General features: G+C 46.0%; 1 protein-coding gene across 5 annotated transcripts in view; it reads right to left on the bottom strand.

The window, feature by feature from the left end:
• ZDHHC14 (zinc finger DHHC-type palmitoyltransferase 14) overlaps positions 1 to 15,899 on the bottom strand; it is a 358,275-nt gene that overhangs the window by 141,075 nt on the left and 201,301 nt on the right. For all 5 annotated transcript variants that reach the window (XM_045058291.1, XM_003986669.4, XM_045058292.1 and 2 more), the window contains exon 3: positions 1,459 to 1,617. In XM_045058291.1, coding sequence (XP_044914226.1) covers positions 1,459 to 1,617 — 159 coding nt within the window. The remainder of the gene's footprint in view (positions 1 to 1,458; positions 1,618 to 15,899) is intronic.

The raw sequence follows: 15,899 nt of genomic DNA, 5'->3' as shown, positions 1-15,899 counted from the left end.
TTCTAAGTGTTTTCCTTATATTGATTCATTTAATCCCTCAACCATCTCATTTAGTAGTTACTCTTATCAACCCATTGTACAGATGAGAAAACCGGGGATAGAGAGTTTAAGTAGACACGAAACTAACATTTGTACCCAGGCCATCCAGTGCCAGATTAACAGCTCTTAACTCGAGCTACTTGCAAAATGGGAAAAGACGAAATTCCATTCTGTTCTGCTGGGAGAGCAAAGGCTAAAAGTAATTCATCTAAGTTAATAAAACCAAGACAAGGCCTGATGGGGAAAACATGGACTTTCCACCAAAGTGCAGATTTTTAAAGTTAGGATAAAGTGAATTTCAGACAAAAGGAAAACAGCTTTGCACAGCAGAAGTACATTATAAGCTTGCATTTTCCTCAAGAATTGAGACTACAAATTCCAATAGACTCAGAAAGAGTGTTGGCCATTGATGATGCTGAGGGGAAACAGGTTTGTTCTGAGCTAACAGAGGATTCCTGTGCCTAAAGCCCAGAATTACCCTTGGTCGTTTTCTATTAGAGGCAGGCTATGGGGCTGGAGAAATGAGGGTCTTTCCCCGTGGGCAGAGCCTTTGTGTGATCACCCTTCCTGTGACTTGGGACTTCTACCACCTCCTTGCCAACTTCATCTCTAAGAAGCTCCAGCCCAGGACAGAAGACGGTGTGTGGGTGTGCCAAGCAGCTCTCCATCTGAAGTGACAGGAAGTGATTGCCCACTAATCCCAAGGGGCTGGGACCCACGGCCGTTGTAAAATCTTGTACTGGGGTGGAGCTGGTGGAGCAGTAGAGCCACATCTCACCACTGATGACCTCTGTGCTACACATTCCCTCCGCCTGTTTCTCCAGTCCGTCCTGGAGAAAGCCAGTGGACAGACAGGGAAGGCCTTGGTGGTCTCCGGGAACAGCGACGATCCTAACTTAGGCCTGGAAGTCTTCTGGCCTCTGCCTCTTTTTCTCTCCTGAGGCTTCAAATGCCTCCAGTTCCCCAGCTCATTGGCCCTCTGAGGACTCAGAAGAACATCACTAAGCACATCGGGCTCCATGTGCAGCCAGCCCTTTGGGCAATGGAGGGACTTGGGGGTAAAATCATTTCTAGTGCCTGCTGATCCGGCAGCTCCAGGGAACAAAGAACCCCCACTCTGGGGTGTGTGCACCTGCAGGAGACGGCCCAGGGAGCTGCACCGACAGCGGGGGTGCTGGAGGATGGAAGAAGAAAAAACAGAGACTTGGGAACATTGGGCTTGGTGAATGGGCTCCGTGGCGGGAGGCACTTGAAATATTAACTATTATTGAGTTGTTCAGTTTCGGAGGATTAAAGAGACACCCATGCTGACTCTCTTTAGCACAGTCTACACCAGGGAAATCAGCCTCCCCCGTCAGCTACAGACATTTTACCACTTGCCCGAGAGGTGGAACAGAGGCAATCTCTGCTTCTACTCACCTACGCAGTTATCGCAAAGGCTACAATGAGAGGCACGAGGGGGCCGGAAAATCTTGCAGGTGAAACAATATTTAAGTTTCACAGTCTGGCCATTGATGATGACTTCTTTGGTTCTGGGAGGTGGGCGGTACCCCCCTGAACTGGTGCCGTTTGCGATATCTGTGGACAAAAGAAGAAAAAGAGTGCAAGCCCTTAATATAATCACTTATCGGCTGCAGGCTCCCACCCCTAGGAGGCCTGGAGTCTGCACTTCTAAGGGCAGCAGCCACACCTGGCCTTTCTGGGAGGCACCCGACGCCAGACACCCAAGAGGACCTGCCATCCCACCGCCTTCCAGCTCCTTGCCAGGGCTGAGGCTGCCCAAAATAGTTCACACAGGCAGCGGCCACGTGACTGAGTTCTGGCCAATGAGGTTCGAGCACACATGGCCAGGCCCAGCCAATGGGTCCCTCCCCGCGGAGACCCGCCCATTCTTTCCTCTCCCCGCAGGGCCGCTGGCGAGCCAAAAATTGGGGATCTTGAATGTGCAGAGGACGGCTGCCTCTCTGATCTCTTCACCCTCCATACTGCTACATGGACACCAAATTCCCAGTGTTAAATTTCTGAAGGTCTGGGTTTTGTTACAGCAGCTAGTGCTGCCCTAATTAACACAGTGGGGGATACTGACATCAAGATCCTTCTCTGATGGTACATTCCAAATCCAGCTTAAGAATCTCCCACCTTGCACATTGGCCTCAAAAATACCAGGTATTGGATGAGGGGAATATATAATACATATGTATATATATGTGTGTGTGTGTGTGTGAGGGTATATATATATATACACACACTCACACACACACACATATATATATTAAAAAATATATATATATTCAAAATAGATATATTTAAATGTATATTTAAAAAATAATCTCTATATTTTGTTTATTGTCTGACCAGCATCTTTCATTATCTTCTAGAACCAGTTTTTTAAACGTTGAAAAAAAATACAAATATATATTTTTTTAATTAAAAAAATTTTTTTAATGTTTATTTATTTTTGAGATAATGCAAGAGACAGAGTGCAAGCAGTGGAGGGGAAGACAGAGGGAGACACAGAATCTGAGCTGTCAGCCCAGAGCCTGACTCAGGGCTCAAACTCACTGAGCTGTCTATCAGCCCAGAGCTCGAATGGGGTGAGAGCATGACCTGAGCCGAAGTCGGACGCTTAATGACTGAGCCATTCAGGCGCCCCTGTATTTTTTTTTAAAGTTTCATTTTATCTTACAAATCTGGTTCTTGTCTCTGAGTTCACATTAGAACCACCCAAGGAGCTTTCGAAATTCCCCTAATGGATGGACCCTGCCACAGACCCATTAAATCAGAATCGAGCCCCTGGGGTGATTGTAAAGTGCTGCAGGGTTGAGAACCCCTGCTCTACAGGAAGATAAAACATCCAGTTTTATTCTCCTCTAGGCCCCTCAGCCCTGTGAACCCTGTCAGGAAGAATTGGGGGCAGCTGCCTGTGCAGCCCAGCACAGGAGGCCATGGGGGGATGGAGAGTAGCAAGACTATCTAAGGGCTTCGCCAAGAGACTCTGCAACAGATAAACAGCTAGAGCAGACCCTAGGGGCTGGAGGAAATCTTGGGAAACTTCATGGTGGTCTCGGAACAGAGCTGGTAACTTTAAAGGTAGCTGTATTTTACTTCACACACACTGAAAGGTCACACTATTTTGCAATAGTTGCAACATGTGATACATTTCCCAAATGGTATGAGTCCCAACACCCACGGGGGCCCCCACAAACAGCCTGGGCAGGAGTTACAGGAAGAGCTTCCAAAACTCCTGATATTTCAGTCCTGCCCTCAGGGAGGCTGATTTCATTGGTGGGGGTACAGTCTGGCATCGGGGTCGAAGAAACTGCTGAGGTATGGTGATATCTGCAGAAGTGCACTTTCTTCCTGCCTCCGTGCTCCGACAGAATCCACCACTCACGCGTCATGATTTCAGGGGCCCTTCACCCTTCACCCCAATCTTCTTTAACAGGAGAACGGAGGCCCCAAAATCTGCCCCTTGCCCTTTGGCCTAAGTTTGGTATTTGTAAAAATACCAACCCAAGTGGTAGAGAGGGAGCATTGTGAGTGGTTATCAGCCATTTTCTATTCATGGAAAATTAAAGTTCTACAAGCAGGTTCTAGAAGGAAAGCACAGAGAGTTCAAGAACACCTGAGGCAGACAAGGCGGTGTAGAGGGCAGGGAAATGGGAAGACTAAGGAGCAGCCTTCCGCTTTACCTCTTTGCTGAGGACAACTCTTCTACTTAGAATAATAATTACACAGCCACGGAGCCATCCCAGGGACCCTGGGTGGCCTTGCCAAGCAGGATACCCTCTCCTGGCATGTGCCCCACTGTCCTGGCACCCCGGTGGCTGCCCTATCAAACCTCTCAATGGATTCTGTAATAAGGAGAAAACAAAGAGAGGACATGGCTATGTACTTCCCTAGCCATCAGGGTAAAAATAACTTGCTTTGAATACATCAAAGATAAGGTCAGCTCTCTAGAGATTGTGCCAACTGGGTGCCTAAATTAATTATGACTTGGTGCTTCACTAGCCTTATATCAGCCATGAAATCTACTGTATCCATTTAGCTCTTGAAAACATGGGTAGAAAAACTAGAAAGCCAGATACATGTGTAAAAATAATAACCCAGGGGCTCCTGAGTAGCTCAGTCATTTAAAGGTTCAACTTTGGCTCAGGTCATGATCTTGCGGTTCATGAGTTCGAGCCCCGCCTCAGGCTCTGTGCTGACAGCTCAGAGCCTGGAGCCTGCTTCAGATTCTGTGTCTCCCTCTCTCTCTGCCTCTCTCTCTCTTTTAAGTTTAAAAATAAATATTTAACATTAAAAAAAATTTTTTTAATGGAAATAATAATCCAATCAGCAGTATTTGTGTTAATTTAATCAGAAAAGTTGAAAGACTGAATTGTCACAGAAAGTGTCTTAAAATGCAGGGATGACCATCTTCTCTGCACTCAAATTACTAAAATAGCCTAGTCTGAGTAGCAGGGCCTTGGAAAAGGACCCGCTAGCACCTGATCCTGTTGTTCCAAAGTACATTTTTGAAAGGTTAAAAATTTGATACAATGTGAAGTGAAGGTGGGAATTCAACAGACATGAAAAATTGAGGCTTAAGAATTAAGCCAAATCTGAAAACTCTTTGACTAAACATCTGGAGGACTTTTCATGTCCAAGACACTGAAGAATCGGAAGACCTGGATTCAGGACCCAACTGTGCCATTGAAGTGACTCAAGTGACTGAAGATCCACATAACTGAAAAAAAAAAAGTCAACTGGTATTTAGAACCTATGGTTCACCCTTGAACGATGTTGGGGTTGGGGGGCTGACCCCTTACACAGTGGAAAATCCAAGTATAACTTTTGACGCCCCCCAAAACATAACTACTATTAGCCTATTATTGACCAGAAGCCTTACCAATCACATCAAGTTGATTAAGGCATATTTTGTATGTTATATTCGTTATATACAGTATTCTTACTGTATATAATATAGTACATTATACTCTCTGTATACTGTATATAACACACATTATATATACTGTATATATAATTATATACATTATATAATGTACAGTATATATAATACTGTATATATTTTCTTACTGTATATAATATACTGTGTATAATAAGGTAAGCTAGAGAAAAGAAAATGTTATTAAGAAAATCATAAAGAAGAAAGAATACATTTACAGGACTGTTCTGTATTATTGGAAAACCTGCATGTATAAGTGACCCCGTGCAGTGCGAACCTGTCTTATTTGAGGGTCAATTGCATTTAAGTAAAATACTGTGCCAGAGGCCATAGAGGACTCATAAACGAACAAACACAGACAAGGGGAGAAGTCAGCAAGGGGTCCTGCTGGGCTGTCTGCCGGGCAGTGAGTCTCCTGGCCAGTCTGGCCGTCCCATTCCCTCAGAGCCGGCTTTCTAGATGGAAGTCTAACAAAACCCTCCCACGGGCCTCCCATGGGCCACACATGGTCTTTCATGCACCTGGCCCTTCTCTTGACGTCCGGTCTTACACAGAGCCTGTGCTCAGAGCACAGTGGCCTCCTTGTGCCCCCCGAGCAGGCTGCCGTTTTGTACTTCCAGGCACAAAGCCTTCTCCCCTGGGGCTTCCCTTTCATCCTATCTGCGTAGATACCCTTCAGTCTTCAAGGACCAGCTCAAGCTTCTCTTGCAGAAACGCTTTGTAAGCTGAGCTGTTTCCTCCTTTGGACTTTCACCATATGATTCGTTTATATGTATATTATTTTCAATCACTAGAGCATGTTGTGCTTTCAGGTACCAGTCCTGTGCTGGGAGCAGGGGGAGACATGTTCTCTGCTGGTGATGTTCACAGGCTGGAGGGAAGACCTGGGACCTCGCTAGTGCAGCCACCGCAAGGATCTGCTTTCGTGTCTTCCCCCAGGGGCTGCTGCCGCTCAGGGACCATGCCTTCCCTCTTTCATGTTCCCACTGTCCAGCAGGGGTTCTGGCACACAGTAGGTCTTCAAGAGGTGCATGCTGAACGGGAAGGCCAGTAGTCCCGACAGGTGGGGATGAAGGATGCCTGGACGCACAGGACTGGCGTCCTCCACACCCGTGCGTCAGCCAGAGGCCCACTGTCCTTTGTCCTCTGAGCCAGTGACGCTTCCCTCCCTGGGAACGCCTCTCTCAAGATCTTCCTGAGGCTGTTACTCTTCTTAAACGTGTCCACGGCCACTGCTGGCCCAGTGACCCATCTCACACAGCTAGTCTGCGTATGCGCCCCCAAGAGAGGGCCGGGCAACACGGGCAGCTGAATACCTCAGGGCACCCCAAAGTGGCTGTTTCTTTCACATAATAAATTCAACAGCCACCCCAGCCAGCAGCTTCGGGCATGCCTGCATCCAGGGTAGATGTGAATGACTGGGCCTTGAAACCCAGGGCTTCAAACACCCACCTGAGCACAACGAAAGTTTCTCCTCAACGTGCAGACTGACGCCAATGGCTGGTCATAAAATCCGTTCCTCGTCCCTGGAGATGACGTACACCCGTGGCCCACGTCACAGGGCACGGAAGGTGGTGTTCCTGTTCTCATCCTCAATTACTCTGTTTTTTTGGTTTTGGTCTTCGTCGTTGGCAACAATTGTGCCCTCCGCTTCGGAGAACTGCTCTTTGTGGTTTAAGTACAGACGCCGAAAAAGGATAATTGAAGTCTGCAATATCTAACGGTTAAAGAACACTAGAATTTGTGTGTGTGTGGGGGGGAAACCTCTAACAGTACTGCAAGTTTATATGAGTCAGTATTTCTTAAGGACACTTTTATATACGAGCATTCTGAAAGCAAACTTAAGGGCTTGAAATGGTCTTTTTCTTTATAAAACTCCCCCTCCTTGCAAATTGTTGGTAGCTGTTGGGGTGGAGGCAGAAAGAGTAACAGAATCTCCATCTGGCGTGAACCTCACAGTCAGCAAAGAACAAGGGGAGCTGGGGAGTGGGGGAGGGGCCATGCAGTGTGAACGTAGGGACACACAACTGCCTGTTGACTAAGTTTTTCACTCAGAGAGAAGTCCTGGGCTTACCAGAGCCTTTAGTAAGTTGTTTGTTCACGCATGCCTCTTTCAAAGCCACTCTCCGGGGGCGCCTGGGTGGCGCAGTTGGTTAAAAGTCCGACTTCAGCCAGGTCACGATCTCGCGGTCCGTGAGTTCGAGCCCCGCGTCAGGCTCTGGGCTGATGGCTCAGAGCCTGGAGCCTGTTTCTGATTCTGTGTCTCCCTCTCTCTCTGCCCCTCCCCCGTTCATGCTCTGTCTCTCTCTGTCCCAAAAATAAATAAACGTTGAAAAAATAAATAAATAAAAAATAAAAGTCAAAGCCACTCTCCGAACAAGTCTTGCTCTTTTCTTGAAGGAATAATAAATATTCACTCATAGCCTGAGCGACCCACTTGTCTACCGTTTTATTGATTCCTGCTCCAAATTCAGGGAGAAAACTGTTGAACCTTTAAAACCGCTGACCTTTACCACATAAAGCAAGTGAACTCTGCTTTCTTAAAATGCAAAGGGAAATATCTGAACTTACGAAAGATGTACATTAAGGTACTTTTCCTTTTCCAAAAGGATTTGGAACAGTGGGATTCCCTGGTGCATTGAAGTTTCATGATGATTCACCACTAACAGTGTCTTCGCGAGAGGGAGGAACCTCTGCTAACAAACGTTTGACTGGAATGAGGGCACACTGCACGAGGATACAAGTCGTAGGGGAAGTGAGATTTGCTTTATACTCAGATCTTCACGACCCTGTCCATTGCGTGGCTGGAGGACAGCCGTAAGTTCAAATGCATCCGAAATTTCATAAGGCTCATGTCATTGGTGCTTTGCAGCATTTGGGACACAGACTACCCAACCTTGAAATGGTTACCTCTCGGGACGGAAAACGGCTGAGAGCCAATCAACACAGGCTCTTGGCTAACAGTCTGTAAACTTCCAAGCCCATAGGAAAATATTAATATGATGAAATCTGAGACAGCTCAACTATTAAACTGTTAGGGGTGAAAGGGAGACCAAATTCTGATCTGTCCACAGACATTGGTTAGGTTTCCACTTGAGGGTAAAATGTGAATCTTTTCTCACCAATATATTGGATGGCAGTAGCTTTGCCTCCATAAATGCTTATATACAAATGTGCATTTGAAGGCTCACGAAGGGGTGAGATTCCCCAGCCCTCTCCCACCAGCTGAACGCTTTGCTCTGTCAGTTTGTCTTACATGTTTGTCTTCGAGGGCTAAAACTGATGCCTGAGGTGAGGCTCGTGCATGTGGTTTCAATCCTGAGCCACGCGGACGGGCAGACAGGGGAGGGCCCTCTGCTTAGAGGGGCACACGTCAAAGAGGACCGGAGGAAGGACAGGGACCAGGAGCAGGAGAAGAAGAAAAGCAGACGTGGGGAAGCCATAGGCAGGCGTGGGCCCCACATGGGATGGAAGGAGTCCTACTAGCAACGGAAGACATAGGCATTCGGGGCCCAGCTAGTCTTTCCCGGTCCCTTCACTCACTAATCCAACGTCTCTGAGTGTTGCGGGCACTCTGATGGACAACACAGACCTGGCTCCTGCCTTCAGGGCGTTTACAGCCTAGTGGAGGAGACAGATATTAAGTAAGTAAACACACAACTAGATGCATCATTGTGCATCGTGTTCTTTCGAGTCAGAGAAGCAGGGAACTCCGCTTGGTGTGAGGATCCTTCCCAGAAGAAAGAGCATTTGAACCAGGATCTGAAAGAGGGTGGAGCAGGGCTTCCTTAGGCAGCGCCTGTGCACGCGTGTGTAAGCGTGCATGCACGCTGGGAGTGAGGAGCGAGGCATTTCAGACAGAGGGAGTGACTTGTGTCCTGGCCCCAGGACAGGAAGCAGATGGTATATTCAAGAACTGCAGGCAGGTTAGTGTGACCAGAACACAGAGAATGGGAGATGGTCAGAGAGGAAGACGGCAGGGGCTAGATCACACAGGGCCCTGGAGTCATGTTGGGGATGTTGGTGTTCATCCTCAGTGTCCCAGAGATGGGCTGGGGACAGAGGGAAGCAAGACGGCCAGTTAGCAGGGATTTGGAATACGAGCCAGAGATGATGTTAGCCCAAAATAGGGTGGTGGCTGTGGCGATGGAGAGAAGTAGACACATTCTAGAAACGTGAAAATGGTAACATCAGTTATTAGCGGATGTGGTAAATGAGAGACAGGTGGGTGTCCAGGATGAGTCTCGGGCTCTGGATGGTGCAAGGGGGGCACTGTGGCAGCGTCCTGAAGCAGACGGCAGCACTTGTGAAGGTGCAGCGAGGGAAGGAGGGGAGGGAGGAGATTGCCTGCTGGTACTGAGTGTGAGGAAATATCTTGCAGGCCTGTGCACATACAGAGCAGGACCTGAGAGGAAGGGCCCAGGCTGGAGATAAATATCCCCCGGCTTCTGAAGTCATCAGGAGGTGCGGGGCCAAGGGCTGAGCCCCAAGCCACTCCCACATTTAGAAACAAGGAGCACTGGAGAGGCAGAAGGAGGGGCACAGGGTCACTGAGTCACGTAGTCTGCTTTAAACACATCCGGAAAACCCCAACACCGGAGTCCCTCTGGGGGACTGGTGCATCGGCACAGCAAAGAGGCTAGGAATAAAAAAGTGCAAAGAAAACCCAGGGTTTCCTCAATGAACTTGGTCCTCATACCTTCCAAGGATACTCCCATCCTGTGGGACAAGGAGCGTCCTGTGGTCCCCTAGCACGGAACATGCTGGTGTAGAAGGAGGATTGCCTGGTGGGGCAATCGGGGTTTCCTCTGGACAAAGGGGACACGGCTGTGACTGTGCTCGGAGTGGATGCTGGGGTGGAGCAGGAAGGAACCGCACTCTCTCGGGGCTGGACAGAGAACACTGGAAACAAAGCTCAGCCAGGATGGGTGGCGGGCGAAGGGATGAAGCCACCACGCTCCGATGCCTGGACTGCGTGCAGAGAGATGGAAAGGCCCGGGGCTAGGCACAGTGTGTCCACTGGCTTGCCCTCAAATGGGTAGAATCATGGAAGGATGCAGAGTCCTGGAGAGGGCACCTTCCTGCAGGGATGGAGAGGGCAGTGGTGGGGGAACTACTACAGACTCCTGGGGATGGGGATCTGGAAGAGGACCTGGGGCATATCCCACATAAAGGGATTAGGCTGCCTGCCCTTGCTGGAGGCGTGGGGGGTTGCAGACGGGGTACTTTTTCCCACTGAGTCTCACCACCCCCCACCCACTGCGGTCCTGCCTTCATGAACAAAGCAGGGCGGAGAGGTCTGGTGTGGGGACCGTGGCTGCCTGGGAAATGCTCGGGAGGAGGAACGGAAAGGGACAGGCTCTGACGGGGTGATGCATGTGCATGGTTCCCACTCACAGGTCTTCCCTAAGCCCCTCACCGGCGTCGTAAGTGGTGGGAACAATTAAAGCGCAGGGGTAGTGCCAGGCTAAGAAAGGGGGAAATGGTGCATTGCAGACAATAAACCCGTGCTTCACAAAGTGGCTCAGCCTTGACCTTGCCTCTCCTGCATGTGCAGCTGGGTTTGGTCACAGGAGGTAATTTTACGTAGAGACCACAAAGGCTTTAGGCCTACTCTGGATTTGATCATCAAAGGGCTCATAGGGTGGACCTCCTTTAGGAGAAAACTTGGTGAAGGAGAAAGCATTTGTCAGATGAGAACCTGAACAGGTACTCCTAAGCCACATGAGAACCCTACCACTTAAGGCTTTTAACCAAGAACTGAGAAAAACACAATGAAATCTTTGTAGAGAATTGGGCAAGGCAACCTTTGTCTGCCTAACAGGAGAAAAAGGAAACCTCAGAGAAAGAGGTTCCTGTGCTACTCAGTGCTAGCTTCATTCATTCATTCATTCTTCTTTTCAGATATCTATTAGGCACCTACCACGTGCTGAGCAGTCTTCCAGGGGCCCTGGATACAGTGGTGAGTAAGCTAAGCCCTCTGTCCTTTCGTGGCCTACCCTCTAGGAAGGGCAGATAAGCCCAGAGGATGGATCTTTAAGAGTACAAACAAATCACATTTAATAACAGATCTTAAATGGGGCTGATGTCAGCTAGGGTCAGCTAGGGCAGTGATTCTCAAACGGGGGTGATTTGGGGCCCCAGGAAAAATCTGGCTGAGTCCAAAATGTCTGGAGGTGGCAGGAGGGAATAAGTTAAGCCCACAGATGCTGCTAAACATCCCATAATGCACAGGAGAGCCCCCACAGCAAAGACTTACCCAGCCCAAGATATCAGTAAGTGCCAAGGATGAGAAATCTTAGCCTGGGGCCTTGCTACTCAAAGTGTGTTCTGTGGACCAGCAGTACCAGCATCGCTGGGAAGCTCATTGGAAAGGAATAATCCCAGGTGGTTCAGATGCACGTGACAGTTGGAGAAGCATTGCCGAGATGCAAACCCTTGTTAGCAAGCAGGACAAAAGCCCAGCGGAGTCCCTGCTCGCAGGTTAGGTACTCTGACAACCATCACCTGTGAAGGTTTGCTTACTTGGGAGGCTTTTAAAATGCAGAGATTCCTTACTTCTGAAGATTCTTAGGCCCACAGGGTAGGGTCTAAGAATCAGTACTTCTAGAAAAGCTCCCTGTCTATATCTGATGGTGAGGCCTGGGATCCATAGCAAACACGACACAGATAAGAGCTAAACCCTCAGCATGAGTTTCTGTATCACTGGCTGGAGAATCTCAGCAGCCGGCCTGGGATGCTGGAGAGAGAGATGTGTGCTACTTATAAAGATGCTAATGTTACTCAAAGAGCTGATGTTATCTCTTTAGTAATGGAAAATGGAAAGTTGGTCTGATGAAATGGCCAGGCCAAGTTTTCAAACCGCCCATTTTTCTTGTATTGATAACAGTGTAACTTTTTTAAAAAAATTTAATGTTTATTTATTTTTGAGCTAGAGAGAGAGAGAGAGAGACAGATACAAGTGGGAGAGGGGCAGAGAGAGAGGTGGGGGGAGACACAGAATCCGAAGCAGGCCTCAGGCTCTGAGCTGTCAGCACAGAGCCTGACGCGGGGCTCGAACTCACAAACCGTGAGATCATGACCAGAGCCGAAGTCGGTCTCTCATCCGACTGAGCCACCCAGGCGCCCCAGCAGTGTAACTTTTCGTTTGAAGACAATCTTGAAAGAACCGGAATATCCCAAACAGGCAAGAATGAAGTGACTCTGGTTTACATGGATGGGCCCTGCTTGTTTCATGCTCTGGTTCCAGGGGACAGTTTGAAAAATATCGTGAAAGACAACAGCTACAGCCTGGAGTGGAAGCCAATTTTAGGTAAGTAAGGCCCTGTTAAAGGAGAGATCCTGTCCACATCCATATGCTCTCGTAGAGTTAAGAAGATGGCTGTGACTGTGAATTGTAACTGTGACCATGGAGTGGTAAACATCGATCTTCGTCCTGTTGCGAAAGTAATTCCATGAGTATAAGCCCAAATATTCCTAAAAATAGTTCTGAAGCACATGTTCCGGAAAATCGGAGCACAGGATGGCATTGGTGAGGAGTGTGATCTTTTCATCTGGAGAAAACAGGCCTCGGTTTCTCCACATTTAACCTATGATAATTTGAGCACCCATAGTTCAGGGGCATTGTGATTCATTGAAGGACCTTGAACTGTCAGATGCTATGATGTTCATAGCTATCAAAACTTCTCTTTTGGGGGCCTGCCCAGATTCTCTGGGGCCATATATCTATATCTATATCTGTACCACTAATTAATGCAATTAAAGACACAAGAAAAAGAAAGTGCTTAGTAGCTATGACCTTTTTAGTTTAACTGAGTTAATCCAAAACATTATAGCAAAATGAAAATTAATGACTATCTTATTTTTTGCATGCTTTTTTTTCCCCTGCACAGATGCCAAAGCCTTGCCCTTAAATGTAAAAGGAATAAAGGTCACTTTGTCCTTGCCAGGTTTTAATTTCTCTCAGATTTTTGTCTAAGTTCTCTGAGCGCGCGCGCGCGCGCGCGCACACACACACACACACACACACACACACACACACACACACGTGCGCGCTGTGCTGCATAAATGAGTTATCAGTCCTTTCATTGAAGGCCAAAGGTAGAAATACTTGTGTGTGTTTCTACTCCGTGGGACAGAGCTTCTGTGTAACTACAAAACACTGTACAGTGATAGAGCTCAGTCTGGGTTGTCAGCATTTGCAGTATTATGTGACAGGGAGGTGAGAACGAGGTAAAAAGGGGGGCACTGGACACCAAGCAAGGGCAGGGCTGCACTTCCTCATTATCCCTAGGAAAACCTGGTATGCTTTTATTGGGGTTTGAGTAGCACTAATATGAGGGCATTAGCAAGGAGCAGCTTAGATCTCATTCTGTACAGTAATACGATTTTATCTTTAGCACCAAGAAAAAGAGAATTAAGGACGCCGCTGTAGCATGAGAGAACGCTACTTAGAAATGCACTATATACTTTAAAGGAAAACATGCCCACCTATGGTGGTACTATACTGTTTTCTCTTTTGCCTCTAATCAATATTGGTTGGCAAAATTAATAAGAATCTCCAATAAGATCACTAGTATAAATCTATACGTGGGTAGATATATCTATTATTTATATATAAATAATACTAGCAATAACCAGTTGGAAACTATAAAGGGATAAAATCCCATTTACTTCAGAAAAAGTAATCACAAAACTCTAGGAATAAACCTAACCCCCCCAAAAAATGGTTGATAGGTTTCAAATGCAGAACCCTATAAAACAACATAGAGACTTTAAGGAGATTTTGAAAAAGCACAGAGGAGCATTCCACATCCTGGAATGCAAGATTCTGTATTTTAAATATGTCAGTTCTTGGGGCGCCTGGGTGGCGCAGTCGGTTAAGCGTCCGACTTCAGCTCAGGTCACGATCTTGCGGTCCGTGAGTTCGAGCCCCGCGTCAGGCTCTGGGCTGATGGCTCGGAGCCTGGAGCCTGCTTCCGATTCTGTGTCTCCTTCTCTCTCTGCCCCTCCCCCCTTCATGCTCTGTGTCTCTCTGTCTCAAAAATAAATAAACATTAAAAAAAAATTAAAAAAAAATATGTCAGTTCTCAGATTACATCATGCATCTATTCCAGTGCCAATAAAAATTCCAATGTGATTTGGGGAAATTTTGACAAACTGGAAAAAATGATTCTGAGCTTCATTTGGAAGAATAAACAGGTGAGAATATTTGCAAAAGTAAAAAAAAAAAGATGAGGGGAAATAATCATCCCAGGAAAAAAATGAAACATTGATATAGAATAGAACATTCTCAAATAGATGCAAATTCTAGAAGATTCAGTATTTGATGAATACACTTTTCAAACTAATGGAGAAAGCAAGAGTTATTCAATAAATGGAATTGGGATAAACAGGTAACCATCTAGAAGGAAAAAACCCAAAAGTTAGAGCCATATCTCATGTCTTATATGAAAATACATAAATGTAAAACATAGAAGAACTAGAAAAATGTACATAAACTTAAGAGTCTGAGGGGTATGGAAGCCCTTTCTATACATATATGACAAGGCAGCATACATAAAGAAAAGATGGGTAATTCTGACTACACAAAAATTTGAAAACCTATATGTCAAAAACTCCATAAAATGCAAATGATAAAATAGAAACATATGTTACCATAACAAAGAGTAATATCTTTAAAGAGCTCTTATAAATGATTAAGAAAAAGACAGGTATTCCAATAAGAAAATGGTATAAGAGATGAACAGGCAACTCACATACAAAGGGAGAAATAGGTCAGTAAATATACTGAAAAAGTTTGTGATTTGCTGCCCCTAATTTCGAGCGAAGTCAAAGGTTAATTTTGAATGATAATTATTTAGTCTTGGTGAGAGCACGGAGAAGAGCCATGTTCCCGTACTATTGGTGAGAATATAAATTAATGTAACCTTTTGAGGAACAAGTGGGCATATGTCTCAAAACATTAACAGCCCATATTTCCTTTGCCAACCAAGAGCATCTTTAGACATCTGACCTCGGGAAATATTCACGAATGTTGATTGTGACACTGTTTTTTAGTATTAAAAACTGAAATGTCAATAAAAGGGAGTTGGTTAAATGGATTGTGCTATATGATCATATAATGGGACAACCATATGCCTATTAAAGATGGAGTGGAATGGTTCATAGTATAGAGCAGGGGGAAAAAAATCTGTTTTCAAAATAGTAATGTACGATGTGAGCCCATATTTGTGTCAAAATACATTACACAGAGAAAAAGTACTGAAAGGCTACATCAAAATGTTAACCATGGATATCTCTGATTGGTAGGGTTAATTAATTAGTTTAAAAAAACTAAATTTAAAACTAAATTTTAAACTAAATTAGTTTAAAAAATAAAGAATTAAATAAATTCTTTATGCTTCTCAGGGTTTCTATAATCAATACTCAAGTAAAACCTTGGGTTTCCAGTAACTTGTTCTGCAAGACCAGCAAACATTTCTAATAAGTTTTGACTTAATAAACAAGCCATGTCTTGCAATGCATATAGTACGTGATGCTGAGCATCACATGATCACAACTGAGCCAATGGCTCTTCTCTTTCTCTCTCTTTTGCTGCGGGATTGTGGGTGATTGTCTCCCATGCTCGGATGCTCGGTCTCAGGCCATGGTGTTTGGCTGAAATCAGTGATTTTTCAGAACATTGGAAGGTGCCCACAACTGGTGCTAGTGTATTTTTGGGTCACTTCCAAGCACCTATGGACAGTCTTTGCTTTTCCATATAAGAGTAAGCTTAGAAATGCTTTGCTTCATTCTAGGTCAGGCTGCCTGCAGATATAGATAGACCCTTTTCTCTGCTGCCTTATTTCCAGTTATGTTAAATACAGTATATGGCAAGAGTTTATTAACACTGTACTGTAGTCGACCTCTG

This window comes from Felis catus, chromosome B2 (assembly GCF_018350175.1).
Source record: "Felis catus isolate Fca126 chromosome B2, F.catus_Fca126_mat1.0, whole genome shotgun sequence".
Taxonomy (NCBI): Eukaryota; Metazoa; Chordata; class Mammalia; order Carnivora; family Felidae; genus Felis; species Felis catus.
This window is presented reverse-complemented; position numbering and strand designations above follow the sequence as displayed.